This window comes from Ruditapes philippinarum, unplaced genomic scaffold (genome assembly GCF_026571515.1).
Source record: "Ruditapes philippinarum isolate M1 unplaced genomic scaffold, ASM2657151v2 ctg6014_1_1_1_1, whole genome shotgun sequence".
NCBI classification, from domain to species: Eukaryota; Metazoa; Mollusca; class Bivalvia; order Venerida; family Veneridae; genus Ruditapes; species Ruditapes philippinarum.
This window is the reverse complement of record NW_026865591.1, coordinates 83,323-101,559: the sequence shown is the minus strand read 5'-3', so window position 1 is coordinate 101,559 and position 18,237 is coordinate 83,323. Positions and strand designations below refer to the sequence as shown.

Here is an 18,237-nt window from a genome sequence, read left to right as displayed (position 1 = left end):
AGTCACTAACAAATTAGACGCTCGTATTTCAACAAAAATGTAATGAATTCTGTACATAAATCAGACTCGTCAAATTTATTTAATAAATACGATTGCGCATTTAATATCTAACACAATTTGAGAAAAAAGATTGCCACACTAAATATTGATTACATTTAATGTCCATTGCATAATAAAGGTAATGCTTATATAGTGCTACTTGACAAAAGTATATTCAGCAGCTAATTTTATTATGTATATAAAAACAAGCATACAAAAGCATTACATAGACGTTTACATTCCTAGCTATTTAAAGTACATTTGTATGTAATATTTATGAATAGCTGGCGTCAATGTTTGCAGACTCATTCAACATTCAAAGAGATTTTTCTGAAAGAAAACATTTTACATATTGTTTTAATCGTTATATGGCAATGCATAAAATATAGTATGAAATGAATAGAAATGAAGTGAATGTTTTTTTTAATAGTTCGCAATGTATGAACACTTATTCTATCCAATTATATTCAAATCAATATTTACCTTCTTGTTTCCTATTTGGTATTAAATGTTTTGTATGTAAAATTTCAAACATCTAATAAGGTATCAATTTCTTTCAAAGTATCAAACCCAGAAGAGCTTTTCAAAAAATTTAAAGCATAACGAAAAAATTACAAATTACTATTTTGTGATTTTTGTACATGCCAGATAAAAAAACATCTGCATTCCGACAACAATTGCTAAAATAAAACTATATAATTTGTTTTAAATAATTTTGTAGTGTTGAACCATACTTACCTTTTTTTGCAAATAAATGGACACTTGCTTGAACAAGTTATGTCATGCCACCGATAGTAATTAGTACCAATATACGCAACGCAATTTTCTCTTGTGCGCCCTTGTGGCTCATCTAAAAGATTGAGTTTTAAATTATTTTCCCCTTAATAATTTAGAAAATTAATAAAACAGACTTCGTTGTGCTTCGTAACAAGTTTTGTCTTACAACTGAATAACCGTTGTTTGTTGTATTGATAATAAACAAATTAGAAAACATTTTATCTGAGACAAATCATACATTTTCTATAGAAAATAAAACTCGGTAAATCACACTTACTGGGTGCCCATTTAATAAATCTTGCCGGAACATTTGTGTCTATCCATTTCCAATTTCCTTCTGTACTTTGGTCGGTTAGTCCATTCAACCAGTTGTTGTTTGCTATTTAATAATAATTGTTTAAAGAAATAACCTTTACATTGTACAAATATTCTATTAAGTATTTGCATTTGATTCATAAAAACCATAAATTATTTCATTGATTACCATTAAATACCATTAATAAATGAATGAATGAATGAATGAATCATCCTTTAATTAATTTATTTGATGACAGTTTTCTTAATTTTCACAGATTACAAAACGCATCTTAACGTAATTTGTAACTTATTTATTTACCATGCGATGTTTCCCGCTCTTAACTTATTTTAATATAATTTAATGATATTATGGATCAAACATTCGTGTTTTTTTTTTATCAATTCACATGCATGTAAATGTAAGTTCATGTGTTCAATTTAATTCTAATGATATAAAATAATATAAAACGAGGAATAAAATATCATTTAACGAGTATTTACTGGCAATTATGAAAAAAAAAATTAAAAGGCAATGATTATTGGTATTAAATTAGAGAAAATATATTTCTCACATTTAAAACGACCGAGCATTTTAACGATGAAGGAGTTTTCTGTGTCGTCTTCTACGTACAAAAGGTTAGCAGCCTTTTGTTTGCAGTATTGCTGAAAGAATACATCGTTTGAAAATAATAGTTAAATACTGTTACTTTTCCATGAATATAGTCATTTTTATGAAAAATTTTGTATTAGGTATTTGTTTATCTAACATCAAAAGTGCTTGGTTTTTTTCCTTAAAATTCCATTAACTTTATCTAACATTTATGTCTTTAATTATATGCTCTAAAGTACTACACTGTTTGAATTGAAAAGAAAAACAACAACAACAAAAAAAAAAACATTTCAGTTTACAGTTATGATACTTGCCCTTGCTTCTTCAAAAGTTGCTGATTTAATATTCTCAAAAAAGTAACAAGAATTGTTGAAGGAAACCCATTCATCACCGCATGAGCTGTCAGGGCATCTCGTTTTTATCACTTCTATAAAAAAAAGTCAATGGAATGTTTACACAAAAGCAGTAAGCAACTAACGATTAGTTTCTTTTGTATCAATACGCGTTTGCTTATATGCAATTTCAGATTAATAAATATCAATAAAGATAAAAATGTTTGCAGACTATTTTTTAAAAATAATATTTTTCAATATAACTTTTAATAATTAATAATTAATGATAAATCAAACCTTTGACGTTCTCTCTCAAAGATTGTATCCTTTTCTCAACATCTTTAACAAGGTTCCCTAACATGTAAAAATCATATTCTGTCTCGTTAAGGCAAACATCGTTTGCTTTAACAGATGTGACACATCCACAGACTATAAGCGCGCGTACAAAAATTATCTTCATTTTCTTTTAAGTGTGTATGCGTTTTCGGCAGACTCACGCGATTTCAAATGAATTTCAACACTCAATGCAGACTGTAGTTTTTCCCTATATCTTAAGAGGCGTAAGATGTTTATGTCATCCACTGCATGAGCATGCGTGACATTTTGAAGGTTTCCACATGACCAATGAAAATACTCCGTACCAACTAAAGGGGAGCAACCTGCTGCACCCTTACTTTCATTATTTGATATATCGAAAAAAGGTTCGTTAAAGTTTCAAATAATGATTTGATTGAACAGTTATTACAAATGATAATTCAATTTTGTCATATCTAAATGCGCAATACAAAAAAAGAATATTCATTCATGTCGAATTAACTGCCGTTCAGTCGAGTAATTTTCACAAAAACCCAGCGGTCACATCTCTGATGACCTATACTGACGGTGACTTCGAGATTAAATATCTTAATCTCTTGGAGTCATTGAAGTGACAGCTTTATTTCCTTTAAGAGTCATCAATTTGCTACCATTTGGTACAAAGATTTTGTGATTTAGTGGAAAAATGATGGAGTTATGGAGTTCACATGAACATGAGCGGCGAGTTGCATACCTTTACTAAATATAGATTTATATATGTATCGTGTTTTTTTTTCTTTTGGTGAAGTGACCAATCAACGTTTGACAATTGTTCTCTTTTACAGTTGAATATCCGAAGTACAAATCAATTTTTCTTCATCTTCTTGGTGTGTGCTTGTTGTTTAATAATTAAGTTGCAAATTATTTATGTGAAAAAGTAGAACCTAATGCATAAATTCACACAGTAATGTTATGACTGAAATTCTGAAATGTTTGTCTGTTGCCACAAAGATTAAAAGGTCTGGCCGAAGCAAAATAAATTAGATAAGAAGTAAAAATGAAATGATTAGTATACTTACAAAGGCAGGGGTAAAGAAAGATATCTCCATTGCGCCGAGGATATGTTCATTTAAATACTGTTGCGAATTGCATTATATCAAATGATTTTGAGGACAAACTGTTCTCATATCTGTAATATCAAATGATAGTAATGAATAAACTGTTAAATATAATCAATACTTAGTTACGTATTGATTACTTATTGAAAAAGATTTAACTACACGATTAAACACAAGATTGCATATTAGCCTGGAATTTAGGTATAAAACCACTAAATGTTATAAAAAATATAGGCAAATAAGAACAAGAATCCTTCAAAAGCTATTGCAAATATTTGTGATTCATTTTAAAACAAACGTACTATTTTCACTTAGTTAATCTGTTTTGTAACTTAAATGTTAATTATGCGGCGTCTAACAATTTCTAAGACCTAAATAGTTTTCTTTCTTTTTAAATCTTTTTCTTTTCTTCCTATTCCTTTGTATGCCGAATTTTGCTTACTTGCTTTGCTTTAACTTTTAACTAGTCTTTATTGATTGCTCTGCTCTTTTCCACCAATATTGCAAATATACCTTTGCCGCTTTTGCGACTCCGTAAAATGGCATTGCACAGCCGTGCATATATTTTGACGCGACGTCATAAATTTGCGTTATACAAGCATAGTGTTAAGACGCGCTAAATTTTAGAGTAACACTTTAAGCGCGTCAGTGAAAAATGATTCTTTTTCACTTTGAACAGTCTTTATTTTGGGTATGTGATAAATAGAATATTATATTCGTGAAGGTTCATTACTAAATTTATTGAACTCGTTTGAATAAAATAATATTATGCCCGCCAGAGGCTCATATATTATAATTTTATTCAACTCGTTCAATAAATTCAATAATGAACCTGCATTCATTCAAAATCCTCTATTTCTATTTTTTCGTTATTTATATTCCTGTCTCTTCAAAATAACAAGTTGGTAGATAACTCGATACACTAAAGGAGAAGACTTTTATAAGACTATGTATTCCGTTCTAATCTTTCCCTTTGAATATTGCTTGAATTATATTTACCCGTATATTATGCTGGTAGGTATTAATTAGAAAAATAAACATGTTCAAATTTAATATTAATGGTGATACTTATATTACTAGTCTGGCGCATTTACCACTCGACCATCCCGCTACATAATCGCTAAGACGAGCTCGATTACTTCAATTCGAATGTTTCTGTTACCACATTCTAAAATTGTCTAAATTTTAAATGAATTTTATTGTGCAAGTTCTATTCTGGCTATATGAAAACTATCACTTTGCATATTCTGTTATATTAACAAAGGGAAAGAAAATATAGGTTTCGCGAAATGCAGAATAAAAATTGTTAAATTTTTATACATTTCTTTCTGTAAGCACTTTCAATGCTTTTTCATATCTTCAGACAGTAACGTATATAATTATTTTATATACTTCTTTCTCTTCAAATACAATTTTCCTCACAAATACCAATTTGCTCAAAATTGTAAATATTATATTTGTCACGTATACATTTTAAAAATATTTGAAATAAACAAGGCTTCACCACGTACATAATGGACAATGTGATACGTATCTATCTAATCTCTTTGTCTACGACATACCATCTGTCAAACTTGCTCGTTACAAATAAAGGTTTATATTTAACTTAGATGCGTAAGCAGATTGTTATTGTATATCAGGAAATTACATCAAAGTACCAGTGCTTTGAAAGACGACGAAATAAATTATCTTCCTTCACGCTGATGAAGAACGAAAACATATTTAAAACTTTTATAGCCATGTGAATTCTAACCGAACAAGATGAAAGTACAAAAAAGCTTTACATTGCCACACAAGTATACCAGAAATATATTAAACTGGTAGATTTCACGTCACCCACCTATAATTGCCTTGCCATGATTATGTTAAAGAAATGTTTAACGTTTTAGATATAGAACTACATGCACTATTTCTGTTACTGCAACGAAAAATTAGGGAAAACAATGAAAATGATGTATAATATACTTGAGACACAAACATTTACTCCTAATTGAATGATTTAAAGTCACATGAGCCGAATTAGACATAATATCCGCTTTAAATAAAGACTATGGATTCTATCTCAACAATGGAGCAAAACAAATAACAAATGTCCTCTAAATCAGTATTTAATAATTTACTATAATCCCAATCAACCTTCACACTTAATTATAAGTCTAATCTATTATTTTATTGTTATTAGACTAATCTATTATTTTTATTTATTATTTTATATTATATCTAGTAATTTTGTAGATAACGTGTTTTCCTTGGTACTGTGTTCCATGACATGGTTAATACGCATGATTGTATTTTATTTGATTATTTTCATATTTTTATGAGTACAATTAACTTTCTTATTATATACTTATAAGAATTATAGATATGGTATGTAAATTATCATATTGCACTCGTGAAATATTTATATCATACCACTCGATGAAAAATATCCTGTATTTATAGAAAAAAAACTTGAATATACTCTATTTATTACCATTCTATGCACTTTGATACTGCAATAAATCAATCTAGTGCAATAGAGTTCTATTTATCAGTAGATACTAAATATTGTAAATACAAACGATTAAATATAGTTTTCCGAAATGATAATTTATCAAAAAGATTGATACAAAAATTACATCATTGTATTTTGGTAAAAAAAAATATTAAAAAAATATCAAACAATAGTTTCTATTGTTACTTTATTGTACACAAATACATTTTAACTTCTCTGTATTTGGCTAAACTTCCTTCTTCCTCCATGTGTACCAATTTTATGACAGTGATCATGAAAGACACGTGTTGGTTATATTACTCATAGATTATCTGGTAGAGGAAAACCTCAGGCTCATCTTTCAATATTCCTGGCACGAGAGAGCACCTGACTAGAACGACTAATATTCCGTTCTACAGACAAAAAATAAATCAAAGACACTGGCGAAAGCCGTCCGGTTAGCTCAATAGGTAGATCGTTGGACTGTGAATCGGGCGGCCCGGGTTCGTTTCCGGACGGCGCAATTCACTTTCGTTATGGTTGAAATTATTTTATAAACATTTACTTGCAAAAGTGAAGGCAACTAGTACTGGTAAACTGCTTGACAGCCTGCCACGGAACGATTCAGCTCCGGTAAATTCAATGTGGCTTACAGACGTGATCCGTAGTGAAAACTACAAACACCACCACCACCAAATGCACTGGAACGATTCGAACCCAAAACGATAATTGAATAGTAGTTTGAGTTCAGCATCAAAGTGGATGCTTTGATAATGTTGGAAATCTTAAAGAGAGTGTATTATACACTGTTTGCAAGTATATTGACTAATGCACTTTAGTTTTTATATAAAATTGAATAATCAAATGTTTTAAATTGTGAAATGTTGGTAAGCATTTGTTTTTAAATTGAACAAAACTTAGGGGTGATGACCGAGATTTAAAACGTATTAACAGCTATATATATTAATATATCTTTAATTTTTTAAAAGGAATATAACATTCAAGTATCGAACAGACATAAAATGATTTTCGAAACTGTTATGCATAAGGAAGAAAACTTCTTAAAACAAATATGTAAGATAAAGAAATAAACAAGTCTTTTCTCACGTAAACAAAATAACCTGATATATCAACAAGAGAAAAACACCTCTCTGTCAACTAGATTAACAAAGACTTACAATGACGATGCGTCTTTACATTACAATAAAAAATGAAGAAACAATAAATTAGTATACAATCACTAGAGATAATACTGTCATACGTGGTATTTACATTACCAATATAAGGGTAAAAACAATGAGAATAAGGAAGTTAAAAGTAGTTTCAGAATTAAATGGGACACTTGAAATGCGTCGTATAATTGGTGTTGATGTAAATAGAACACAAAAATCAGTCAGTATTTTTGCAACTAGCTAAATGAAACAGTTCACCTTTTGCACTAACATCGCTTGAACAGCAAATACATTTAAATCTTTAGAATCTTCTTTAAATCATTTCAAAATTATTCCAAATGTAATCTTTAGGCTTTTACATATCTGACTATTCCTGTTTTAGAACCTACTCATAATTCAATTTGTCTAACTTCCTTTTCCTAACTCCCTTTTCCTGATCAAAGAAGCTTTTTAGTTTAGAAGAAATAAACAATATGTCTTATGATATTTTTAAATGCAACTTGATAATAAAAGTTTATTATCAAACTAATGAAAATGATTCAGGGAACATTTTAGCGTTTCTTATTTTTCAATGTTTTGGAAATGGTTTTGAATTTGGAACAATAAATCAACTTTTCCTATAAAAAAAAGTATTGCAGAATTGCCTTGCTCTATACTGTTGGCAAATGCCAACCACTTTCGGTTGTAGTTCGGTATAAAATCAAAGGGCTGCAAGCTCTATGGTATTTTCTGATCTTTGCAATCTAAATCGTGTTGTTTATCTGTATGTATTTTCCTGTGTAAGTTTATTTTTATATACTATAATTCATCTTACAGGGCAGAGATGCAGCGACTGCGTTTAGATTTTTAACTATAACAGTTTGAGTTTGATATATACGGATTTTTGCATAACAAGAGTTGAATCAAAAATCATTTACATGTATGTTCATTTTTTCATGACAGCCACACTTTATCCTTGCATATCGTGGCTATGTCCTTAAAAAAATACACTTAAAAATTAGTTGCATCGACTGGGATTTTAACCCCAGACCTCTCACACCCTAAACCTGCACCACTAGGAAGTTATACGAAGAAAACTTGAATAAAATCAAATAATTCTAAATTTGGAATTTCCATTTCGGGGTTTTAATCCTTATTAATTTCGAGGTATTTTGGTCGCGATAAACCTGTTGTTTAACACTGATGTAAATAATTTAGCGAAAATCTTCTCGCCAAAACAGTCTGACATGTATATATTTCACTACTCGACAGTCAGATTTATTTGTGTACTACGCTTTGAAGTATTCGGTTATTGACATCGCTCAAAATAGCATTTTTCATTGATAAGATGATATTCATCCAGGTTTTTTTTTGATTGTGCATTTTATTGACAATTCTATAAGCCAACGCTACTTTTAAATTTTGAATGCGTTGTAATTTGTTGGATACTTGTAACAAATAAAGATATTTCTTTCTTTTTACATCGCTAGTTTTAAGCTGCTTTGAGAACTACTTATTGTTAGGTTTGTCGTGAAAATTCTGTGCCAGAAATTGAATATCAGCATTTTATTTCCTGATCTGCGATCAGAAAATACAAAAACCAAACTCCTCGCAACGGTTACTTCCCTTTATAAGTACACTAAACACTGCCACAAAGGGTGTGGCATGACAGTTTGATAATTTTTAAAATAATTTCTATATATTCATATTATTCATTTTGTAATCAATAAGAATAAACATTACTGATAGATAAAAGCTATAGATAATTTAAAAAAAAAGGAAATATAGTTTATCAGAAATTCTGACCGTGGTGTCAGAGATCTACATCGAAGAATTAAGGGGAGATCCCTGCATTGTCGCTCTTGTTATATTGATCTCCTTTTGAAACTCATGGAATTCTGTAAAATTTAATAATTTTACTTTTTGCAACATGTATATGTACATGTGTAGTTTTCCTATGTAATATATACATGGTATATGTGCCCCTTTTAAGATAAGAGAGATAATTGGTTATATGCTTTTTCTTTAATTGCCTTTTAAAAAAGAGAAAACATGTAAAATACAGTACAGTGTTGTTTGCATCATTCATATAATGTTGATAAAACATTAAATTGTTACCAATGTGATCATAAAATATTAACTGTTACTGGTAGTTGATATTTAAACACTAAGTAAGATTGATGCTGGTCTCTTGGTGACTTAAGATCTATTCATAATGTTCTCTATCCAAAGAAATCAGTAATCTTAGTTTGTTTTAGCTTTTTCTTTATCTCTGAAATGGAAAAAATAAACATATGTTAAAATGCATGATGATACCTTGCAAGCATGGCGCATTACAAAAGAGCAGACTCAGTTTGACAGTTTGGCCCAACGGAAATAAAAAATCTTATGCAAAATCCCTCACAACACATTCGTTAATCAAACGCATATTTCCATTGCAAATCAAAATAGAAAAAACGTAAGAATTACTTGCAGAATAACAAATGATTTTATAACCAGGAGCCTTTTTTATTTTGTTTACGCACTTTTTCAGAGCCCTTCAAGTCTATATGTACATATATGACCTGCACTTTCACAGTCCCTTATCTCGGGTATTTATGCATGCATCTCAGTTTAAACATGCGCATGTATTAAAAAAACCAAATTAACAAACAATTTGAACTTCCTTCCCCTTAGCTTTCGGGGTATGTCTATAAGTATAAAAAGCTGTTTAAACTGTTCCGGATTTATTTGTATACTATGCTACTTTTTTATCATTGTCGAGTACAAAATAAACTTTTTTTTATCAGTTTGGGGTTTATATACATAAAACAATAGTTGTTTTAACGTTCTACTGTAAATTCGACAAGGTTAGCTTTTAAAAAAGCTAGTAGCGACTCGCTTCGTAATTTTTTTTCCAGGGGTGCGTTTAAATGTAAAAATGACAGTTCTGTTAGCTGAAGAGACTTCAGCGAACATCAAAATAAAAGTGACATAAAGTTATGGAAGCCAGTTTCACTCAGTTTAACAAAGAGGAATATGAGTATATATGAAGATGCATGTAAACAGATAGAATGAAGTCCCTATGTCTATGCACATTTACTATATGGCCTTTTGACCATGACCAAATAAATGTTAGATAGGTAGAATTCATAAAGATGTCTCTTTATACGAAGTTAAGTTGTAATATGATATTTAGTATTGGAATGAGTGACAGACACAAGTCTTAAAGTAAACACAAGTTGTCAATTAATTCAGCCAGAAAAGCCGGGATCCTATTAAAAATATAGGGATCCCGGGAATTAACCAGTCTTAGATGCTTTTCAGATAAGCAAGGATCCTATTAAAACATATAGGGATCCCGGGAATTGACCAGTTCAAGAATATAGTTTTCAGAAAAGCCGGGATCGTATTAAAGTATAAAGAGATCCAAGGAATTGGCCAGTTCAAGAATATAGTTTTCAGAAAAGCTGGGATCGCATTAAAACATAAAGGGATCCCGGGATTTGACCAATTCAAGAATGTAGTCTTTGATTTTTCCAATTAATTAGGCATATAATTATAAGTATTGTGATTTTTAAGTTTGTTGATGAATAGCTCTAAATATATTTATATCCAAAGTTTAATTAATTTAACGTTCATTACATACAATAAAAAAAACTTTACGTTTAATGGCCTTTCATTACGACAATAATCAACACAAATATAGTTTATAAGTTTTTCCTCTATATCTTATACGATCCCGGATCCCGGCCAGTCCGGGCGTCCCGGATCCCGGCCAGTAAATATAATTATACACTAAATACCGGAAAGGATAAAATGACCGGAAAAAAGGAAAAAGAAAAAATGCACAGAACCAGGCCCCGTGTTCACAAAGAAAAGATCAGGATCAGGATCAAGTGATCCTGATTTTATTTTCTTTGTTTTAAATAACTAATATTGATCGTATTTTGTTAGAATTGAATGGTACATAAAGTTAATGTAATATTTTGCTGATTTGCAAAGAAAGAATCCTGTTTTGGGATAAAATAGACAAATAACGAAACAAATACAAAAATAATGGGATCAAAATAAGGATCAATTTTAGGATCAAGATCAATATTTGGATTAACTGTAAAATGCCCATATCTTTCAAAAATTACAATAAATTTATTCTTTAATTTCAAAAACATGCTATTTCTAGTCCAGTTTTATCAAGTTAATATTAAATATCTAATCTATAAGAATTAACAATGGATAATATTTGAGTTTTTAGATTTGATCCTGATCTTGATCCTGATCCTAAAATCTTTGTGAACACGGGGCCAGGTGTACACTTATGTTAATTAACCAAACGAAAACTTACTACAGAGGAACAGGTGAAATCGCTAAATCAAAAGTCAGTGTTAATATGATTTATTGAAAAGAATTCATGAAAACAAGCATTTTTAATCATCATAATATCTTTGCGCTCAAAACAATACTTGCTGCTTTTTAAATATGGCGTGAAAATTGAAGGTTTTTTGACGCTATGTAAGATTAAATTTGATTGGCTAAATAATTTTGGATCCTAGCCCTGATAGATGAATTTTTATAGAAAGCTGGAAGCCAAGCTTCGATTAAATTTTTGGATGTATTCGGACTTTTAGGTTGTTTCTCAGTAAAATCCTAACGTAATACCGGCTCGCCGTGGCGAGCCGGCATAAATAATGTTTCTTTTATGATAATCGTTCATATACAATCTGCATTCATAGTTTGCATCATCTAAGGTATATGAGAAGTTTTTGTGCAAAAGCGATATAAATTCAAGTCGTTGAAAATCTTGCTTATGCAATTTTTTGGTGGTAGCAAAAGTTGTTCAACAGTAACATTCTACAAGGATGATGAATTTGTATTCAAAATTTAAACGAACATAATCAATTTGCACAACAAACTTGCATCTCAATCCACGTAGCAAAATAGATCGCATATCAATGTTTTTAAGTTTACAATTTTCGATTGGCTACAATGTTGCCAAGTTACAAGTAATCATAAATGAAGTGATTATTCTTTGCTACGACTTCTTATATTTTCAAGAATACATTTTTTTCTTGAATTTCATCAGCGTTTTTGGGGCGGTACTCCTATGTACAAACTCGGAGTGCAAAATAGTCCTTTTCGTAAAGTGAGCGGTTGCTTTTTTCAACAAGAAGTATCTTTAAAAAGATACTCGGACGAGGTAAAACTACTTTTGCTTGCAATGTGTCTTTCGCTATGCACATGTTTTTCTGGGATTGTGAACGTTATTGGTCGTCTCGTCATTTTATAATGTCGTTTATAACTCGATAAACGCTTATGTTGAATAAGATTTTCACTAGAGAATTGGTGAACATTTTTAAAGCAGCAGAGTAAAATATTTAATGGGAGGAAGTTCACAGATCTGAAATATTCGGAAAATTAAACTAGTGTGTTTCCGATACCCCTTTAGATTATTCTATAATTTGGACGTGTATATGTTTTAAAAAGATTTTGAGATATTAATACTAATTTTAGACAGGCCAATGAAATTCCCGGATTTCAGTTTGCAATTTGAAAATGAACAATGATATCCTTCTAATATTTAGTCTTGCCTGTCAATTTTACAAGAAATCAAACCGATATCAGACGGACTTCGTTCGAAAAATCGTACAAATTAACCCTGGTATATTAGGAAGCAAACACATACTAAAAAACGTTCTAGCAATTTGTCACACACAACTAGAATTACAGTTAGGTGTTGATGTGAAGTTTTAATCACAAGTTTGACACATTTTTTTTAAGCAAAATTTATTACTTGATAAGATATATAAAAGCTAAATACATTTAAAGTTCAGATAAAAAGTTTTGATGATGAAAGCATTGACTAATATTAATAGTTTGAATGGTGACAAATAAACAAACTATTGCATGATGACTGCATACTAAACATATAAACATTGTCTATATTAACTTTGAAGCCTTTTAAGGTATAGGAATGAGTACAATCTTTCCTGCGTACAAAAAGTAAATCTGTGTTTAATGATGTTAAAAAAAGAGAGAGAAAAAGCTGTATTTACGTCAAAACAATCTATAAATGCTATTTATATGGTTTAAGAAGTGTGAGTTATAGCTAGTTATTTGCTGTTCGTCATTCATAACAAATAGTGCGTAACAAATATAATGTGAAAGTTTATTTTAGGAACATGACAAATACGGCAATGAACACGGATTTATATCGTTATCGTCCTGATGCCTAGTTTCCTGAAATATAACCACATGAAATCATTACATAAATGCATGACCACATATGCAGATCTCAAATTATTCGTTCAAAAAGAAAAAAACACATTCTACGTACGTACTGAACACGTCAATAATATTGTAATGACTCACACTTATTATTTAGAATGCAAACATGAAATCAATGTGTTGTATCAATGCGTTAATGTATATAATTATAGTCCTTATAGACCTTTTTACGACGCGGTTCGTTGCTATGAAAAATTGACCGGAAGTAGTAGTCTTTCGCGCATGCGCAATTTGCTTAGGGCAAAAAGAGCCTGATTATAATTAATATTAACCCAACTACTTTGCGGATCAAATGTTAGTTGTAAGTACCTGCTCATACGATGTTAACCTAAAATATAGCACAATACCTTGTTTGCAAATAACTGAATATTTTGTGTGACAGTCTGCGTCATGCCAACGATGGGCTTGGTGGATGCTGTATACAACGCAATTCTGCTTTCTACCACCTTCAGGTTGACCTGAAACAGTCAATGTACATGTATATTTATATGTAATTTTCTGATTATCAGGCTGCTTTATTTTCTATAAAGTTAAAGTCAAATTTTCAATAAGAAATGAATGCATATATTTGAATGATTAAATATAATGTCGACAAATATTAGCATAACATATTTTAAATATTCTTCCATGTTTGAAAATTGTTTTATAAGCATAATCATAAACATATATAAAATTTCACTTAAGTGTGGTTACAACCTTAGAGGAACTCAACTGTGTTTTTTGACTTTTGACATGTCGGGACAGGTAACATTTTCCCGAGTACACACACACATTCCGTTTATGTCAGCCATATACTTGATGAAGTTTGGCGCAATATTGAACCGTAAAATTAATTACGATGGGGAAGTAATAAAGTTCAGAAAATACATGTATCATCTCATTGCATCTTATTTTCAAACAATTCAATTTCTGTTTAAATGACTTGCACCAAGAAAGTTAGAAAAAACATTCATCATAGTAAAGTTGCGCGGGAACTTCAGCTGTAAAATCATTTCAAGCCTATTTTACATTTTTTATGTTTCCTAAATATGTGGACCATCGCTTATGAAAGGTATTCGTCGAATGCCCTTTTATCTATCTAATAAACAAACATAAAATCATAATCTAAGGATCGTTCTTTAAGGCCACTATTCTAGGCAACATTTAATTTTATATGAAACTTATAATTTATTGCAAATTGCAAAAAAGTAGATATACAAGAGCTGGCTGAACCGGGTGATGCTCTCCGAAAAGGTTTTAAGAAGCAGTTTCTTGTTGATACCTCTTGTAGTTTCAGAGTTATGTCCCGGACAAACTTCAAAATATAAAAATGAACAAAAGGGCAATAACTCCAAAATTAGGTAAGGTAGACTTAGGGTTCATTTGTACTACACTTCTGTTCAATAAGATCTATCAACTTACAAAGTTTTTTGTTGATACCTCTTATAATATCAGATTTATTTCACGGACAAGAAAATCGGAAGTACCAATTTTTCAGGTTTATGAGCTATTTCTATTGTTCTTTTCTTTTGTTTCCTTGTGGGCTAACTATTGTATCCTTATGAGCTAACTATCATTTACGAAATGAAGTCCTCTGTTCTCTTTTGTCCCAGTGTACCGTTAGTTAGCTCATATACCTAAACTATTTGTGCGGACGGACGGAAGGACGGATAGTCGGACAAACGGACTAAGCGCGACTATATGTTCTCCCTTCTAGGAGCATGAAAATAAAAAAGACAATCGTTTGCTATCGTCAACCGACTTAATTCATTTCCCTTACTTTATTCTTATTTTTAGTTAACAACATGCATTAACTGCAAGATATTCCTTTAATGTATCGCTAACATTCATTTTAATTGATCTAATTTTAACGATCCCAAAATGCAGTCATTTTCCTGATGTCAAAAGTTACATATGTACCTGTGTAACACACTCTAGGGTCAAAATTTGACCCCAAAGTGTGTTACGCATTATAAGTTGGACCCTTAAGTACGTAACGCAGTTTAGAATCGAACACCAAGGTCCGACGGTGTAATACAAATAAGTTATTAGTCTAGATCTAAATTAAATACAATATTAATATTTCCAGTGATGCTACCAATAAGAAAAGAAACAATGATGAAATATCTGGATAGTTACAATGCCATTCTATCTTAACAGTTAACGCACTGTGCATTTATTGGTATACGATTTTTTTCAATAGTTGTGTTCCAAAGTATGATACAATACTCGTATAATAAGTGCAATATCTAAAAACAATGTATTTAACATAAAGTATACCGGGAGCCCATTTGATAAAGTTTGCTGGAGCACTTGTGTCTGTCCATTTCCAATATCCTTCTGATTGTTGGTCATTCAATCCCATCCACCAGCTTCTAGTTGCTGCAAAGTGAATGATATAAGCACATTATTCAAAATTTCAAATTTGTTAACACAAATGTCTCTATTAGTAGTATACTTTTAAGATAACTCTTTAATATATAAGTGTTTTTGGACTTCTGATTTAAATCCTAAATATGAAACAAATAATTTATCTATAATTATATAATACCGGTAGATTAATAAGTTTGTTTATTAAAAAATAAGTATCTTATTATTTTGATTTCTATCATATAGAGGATATTGAGTGAGTGTAAGTTTAATACTGAATTTATTTAACGAGTTGAATAAAATCAATTATGCGAGTGGCTCGCTATCATTTAGCGTGTGTAATTTGTATTACCTAATGTCTTCTGTAAATAGCAATTCCTTATATACAACTGTTTATTTTTTTTAACTGTTTAACCCCTGTCGGGTATTTCCGTTAACGCCGCCTAGCTCAATGTACGATATTGGTTCGTCTGAAGGATTCAGTTGTAAACAATTAAAACAGTTGTATAAATGTTATTATAATGTTGTTGCAATATATATTGTAGTCTGATTGCAAAGTATTATGTAATAAAACAGTTATTTTATGGGTGTTTGTGGAACAATAAACTGTTGCCCCTCGGTTATCAGTGATGACATTTACAACTGTTGCCCACTTCCGTGCAATACCATTTATACGGAGTCGCAAAAGCACGAGTATGTGATCAACCTTATTATTTTGTAAAATTTAAAATAAACACTAGAATTAACGATCTATGATAAATTTACACACATTATAACAAAATACGAAATAATATAAGTTGTTTATAGCAAAATAATTTCATACTCCTATTTGAATGGGTGTTTGTCTTGCTTGTATGCAAATAAAAAATTAAATGATAATATCATGTCTAGACACGGAACACGGATACTGATATCCCCATCATTTTATTATTTTAAATATAATATTATCGTTATTTACAAATTTATTTTAGAATGAAGACATTCGTGAGAAAAAGGCACATCCTGTTTTTTTAAAACTGATACGATAACAAAAAGTTCCACCAACATCATAATATAAGTTTCAAAATGGGAGGCGGAAAGATAGGAAAAAAGATAAAACATATCCAATACCATATTCAAAAACACATACTATTGTATAAAATAATATGACCTTAAAAAAACTCTAAAATTATCATCATCCTTTAAATTTCAAATTGTTGGACAGAGAAAGGAAAGGAATGAGTTGCAATATTTGAAGTTATAGTCAAGGCAGCGTGAAATTATTGCTTTTAAAAGAGGAAAACCTTTTAAGTTAAATAATCGTATGAATCGTAAGTACCTTCTAGAAACAACTTCGGTGAAATAAAACAAAATATATTGGATCTATATTTGATAAAATATATTTGACACATCCGTCTTCTAGAACAGATAAACCTTGTTTTTTGCTTTTCTTAAAACTATTTCAGCAAATATAAGTAGTAGTTTAATAGTTATAGTTTATTAATTTACATGATAATAAACACAAGGAATTTTCAGCTGGGGAAGGTCGTGGGAAAAAATCAGCGAAACTTCTCACAAAATGGTAATGATCGCAGTGTGTGCTTAAAACAGTGATACTTATACAAATCAGTTCCTACAGTTTGAGAGCAATACCTCTAAACGCTTGCAGAATGATCACAAAGAAGAACATATCGCTTTTTTCCCCAATTCCTACATTCGTTTTTTATTCAAAATCGTAAATAAATCAGTGCGAAGAGATAAATCAGAGTTCATTTCGGTGGGTGCAAAAGCGAGAGTTTAGCAGCATGTCACCGGTATGTGCCGGAATACGGTATTTAGTTTGGTGCTCCAACACATTTTTTTTAGTCTCAGTCATAAAATGTATTCTTCTGGTGCGTTAAACCAGTTTATTCGGCTGCAGTTAGTCATTCTTTATGGTTATTCCTTAGTTTTTTATACAAAAGGTCCTAACATCCTAAGCACATTCACATTTGAAATGTCGCCGCCGCCATTAACCGTGCCTAAGTTCTAAATTGTACCCAAACTGTAGAACACGTCATTACATGCCCTGTATAATATCTTTTTATGAAAATAAGTAGTTAAGATGACTATGAACACGGGGCCTTTTTACCCTTTTAATCCCTACCGAGGAAAATAATACAAAACAGCGACAAAGCCAAGTGATTGGCAGATATGTTGATATTGTCGGTTCACAATTTGTACCAATGGTTAATTATCTTGGTTATAGCTTAGAAAAATGCATCGTCGGATACCAACAGCCGAACCATTAACATTTATTATTTTATTGATTACATGTCATGTTATCTTACATGTTAATCAACGGTGAGCAATACTGCATGAGAAAAAAACCATTAATTAGGAATCCTAACTGATACACATAATTATATCAAATATGCTTTGCAAGCATGAGGCAAAACCAATATACAATACAATAAGTATAACAAGAAAAGCATTGATGCAAAGCATCAAAGGGCGACGCCAAAAGAGTTTGATCCAGGTTTGGTTTGCACCTAAATACTTGACAAAAGATGTT

The 18,237-nt window shown here is 30.6% G+C and overlaps 2 protein-coding genes across 4 annotated transcripts; both read right to left on the bottom strand.

The window, feature by feature from the left end:
* Nucleotides 1-213: 213 nt before the first annotated feature.
* On the bottom strand, nucleotides 214-2,648 carry LOC132729645 (macrophage mannose receptor 1-like). 2 transcript variants are annotated; one of them, XM_060715447.1, is made up of 6 exons: nucleotides 2,353-2,648; nucleotides 2,023-2,150; nucleotides 1,686-1,776; nucleotides 1,094-1,195; nucleotides 778-889; nucleotides 214-369 (listed from the first exon to the last, which is right to left on the bottom strand). In XM_060715447.1, the coding sequence occupies exons 1-6, from the start codon at nucleotides 2,513-2,515 to the stop codon at nucleotides 345-347; spliced, it is 621 nt and encodes a 206-aa protein (XP_060571430.1). In that variant the 5' UTR covers nucleotides 2,516-2,648; the 3' UTR covers nucleotides 214-344. The 2 variants fall into 2 exon arrangements, with proteins under 2 accessions (XP_060571430.1, XP_060571431.1); XM_060715448.1 differs by having other exon boundaries at nucleotides 2,038-2,150; nucleotides 2,353-2,635.
* A 6,615-nt stretch (nucleotides 2,649-9,263) lies between these two features.
* On the bottom strand, nucleotides 9,264-15,836 carry LOC132729648 (C-type lectin-like). Of its 2 annotated transcripts, none has more exons than XM_060715453.1 (3): nucleotides 15,615-15,836; nucleotides 13,703-13,813; nucleotides 9,264-9,363 (listed from the first exon to the last, which is right to left on the bottom strand). In XM_060715453.1, the coding sequence occupies exons 1-3, from the start codon at nucleotides 15,697-15,699 to the stop codon at nucleotides 9,314-9,316; spliced, it is 246 nt and encodes an 81-aa protein (XP_060571436.1). In that variant the 5' UTR covers nucleotides 15,700-15,836; the 3' UTR covers nucleotides 9,264-9,313. The 2 variants fall into 2 exon arrangements, with proteins under 2 accessions (XP_060571436.1, XP_060571435.1); XM_060715452.1 differs by lacking the exon at nucleotides 9,264-9,363 and adding an exon at nucleotides 12,798-13,307 and having other exon boundaries at nucleotides 15,615-15,819.
* Nucleotides 15,837-18,237: the final 2,401 nt, after the last annotated feature.

What these genes read in the sequence shown, in the direction of transcription:
- LOC132729645 (XM_060715447.1), bottom strand. Translation starts at nt 2,515, where the DNA reads ATGAAGATAATTTTTGTACGCGCGCTTATAGTCTGTGGATGTGTCACA. An exon ending in AATGCTCGGTCGTTTTAAAT is followed by an intron (nt 1,196 to 1,685) that starts GTGAGAAATATA and finishes ATTATTAAATAG; the next exon opens with CAAACAACAACTGGTTGAAT. An exon ending in CCATTTATTTGCAAAAAAAG is followed by an intron (nt 370 to 777) that starts GTAAGTATGGTT and finishes GTTTTCTTTCAG; the next exon opens with AAAAATCTCTTTGAATGTTG.
- LOC132729648 (XM_060715452.1), bottom strand. Translation starts at nt 15,689, where the DNA reads ATGACCAACAATCAGAAGGATATTGGAAATGGACAGACACAAGTGCTC. An exon ending in CTTTATCAAATGGGCTCCCG is followed by an intron (nt 13,814 to 15,614) that starts GTATACTTTATG and finishes TGACTGTTTCAG; the next exon opens with GTCAACCTGAAGGTGGTAGA. An exon ending in TTCAGTTATTTGCAAACAAG is followed by an intron (nt 13,308 to 13,702) that starts GTATTGTGCTAT and finishes GTTATATTTCAG; the next exon opens with GAAACTAGGCATCAGGACGA.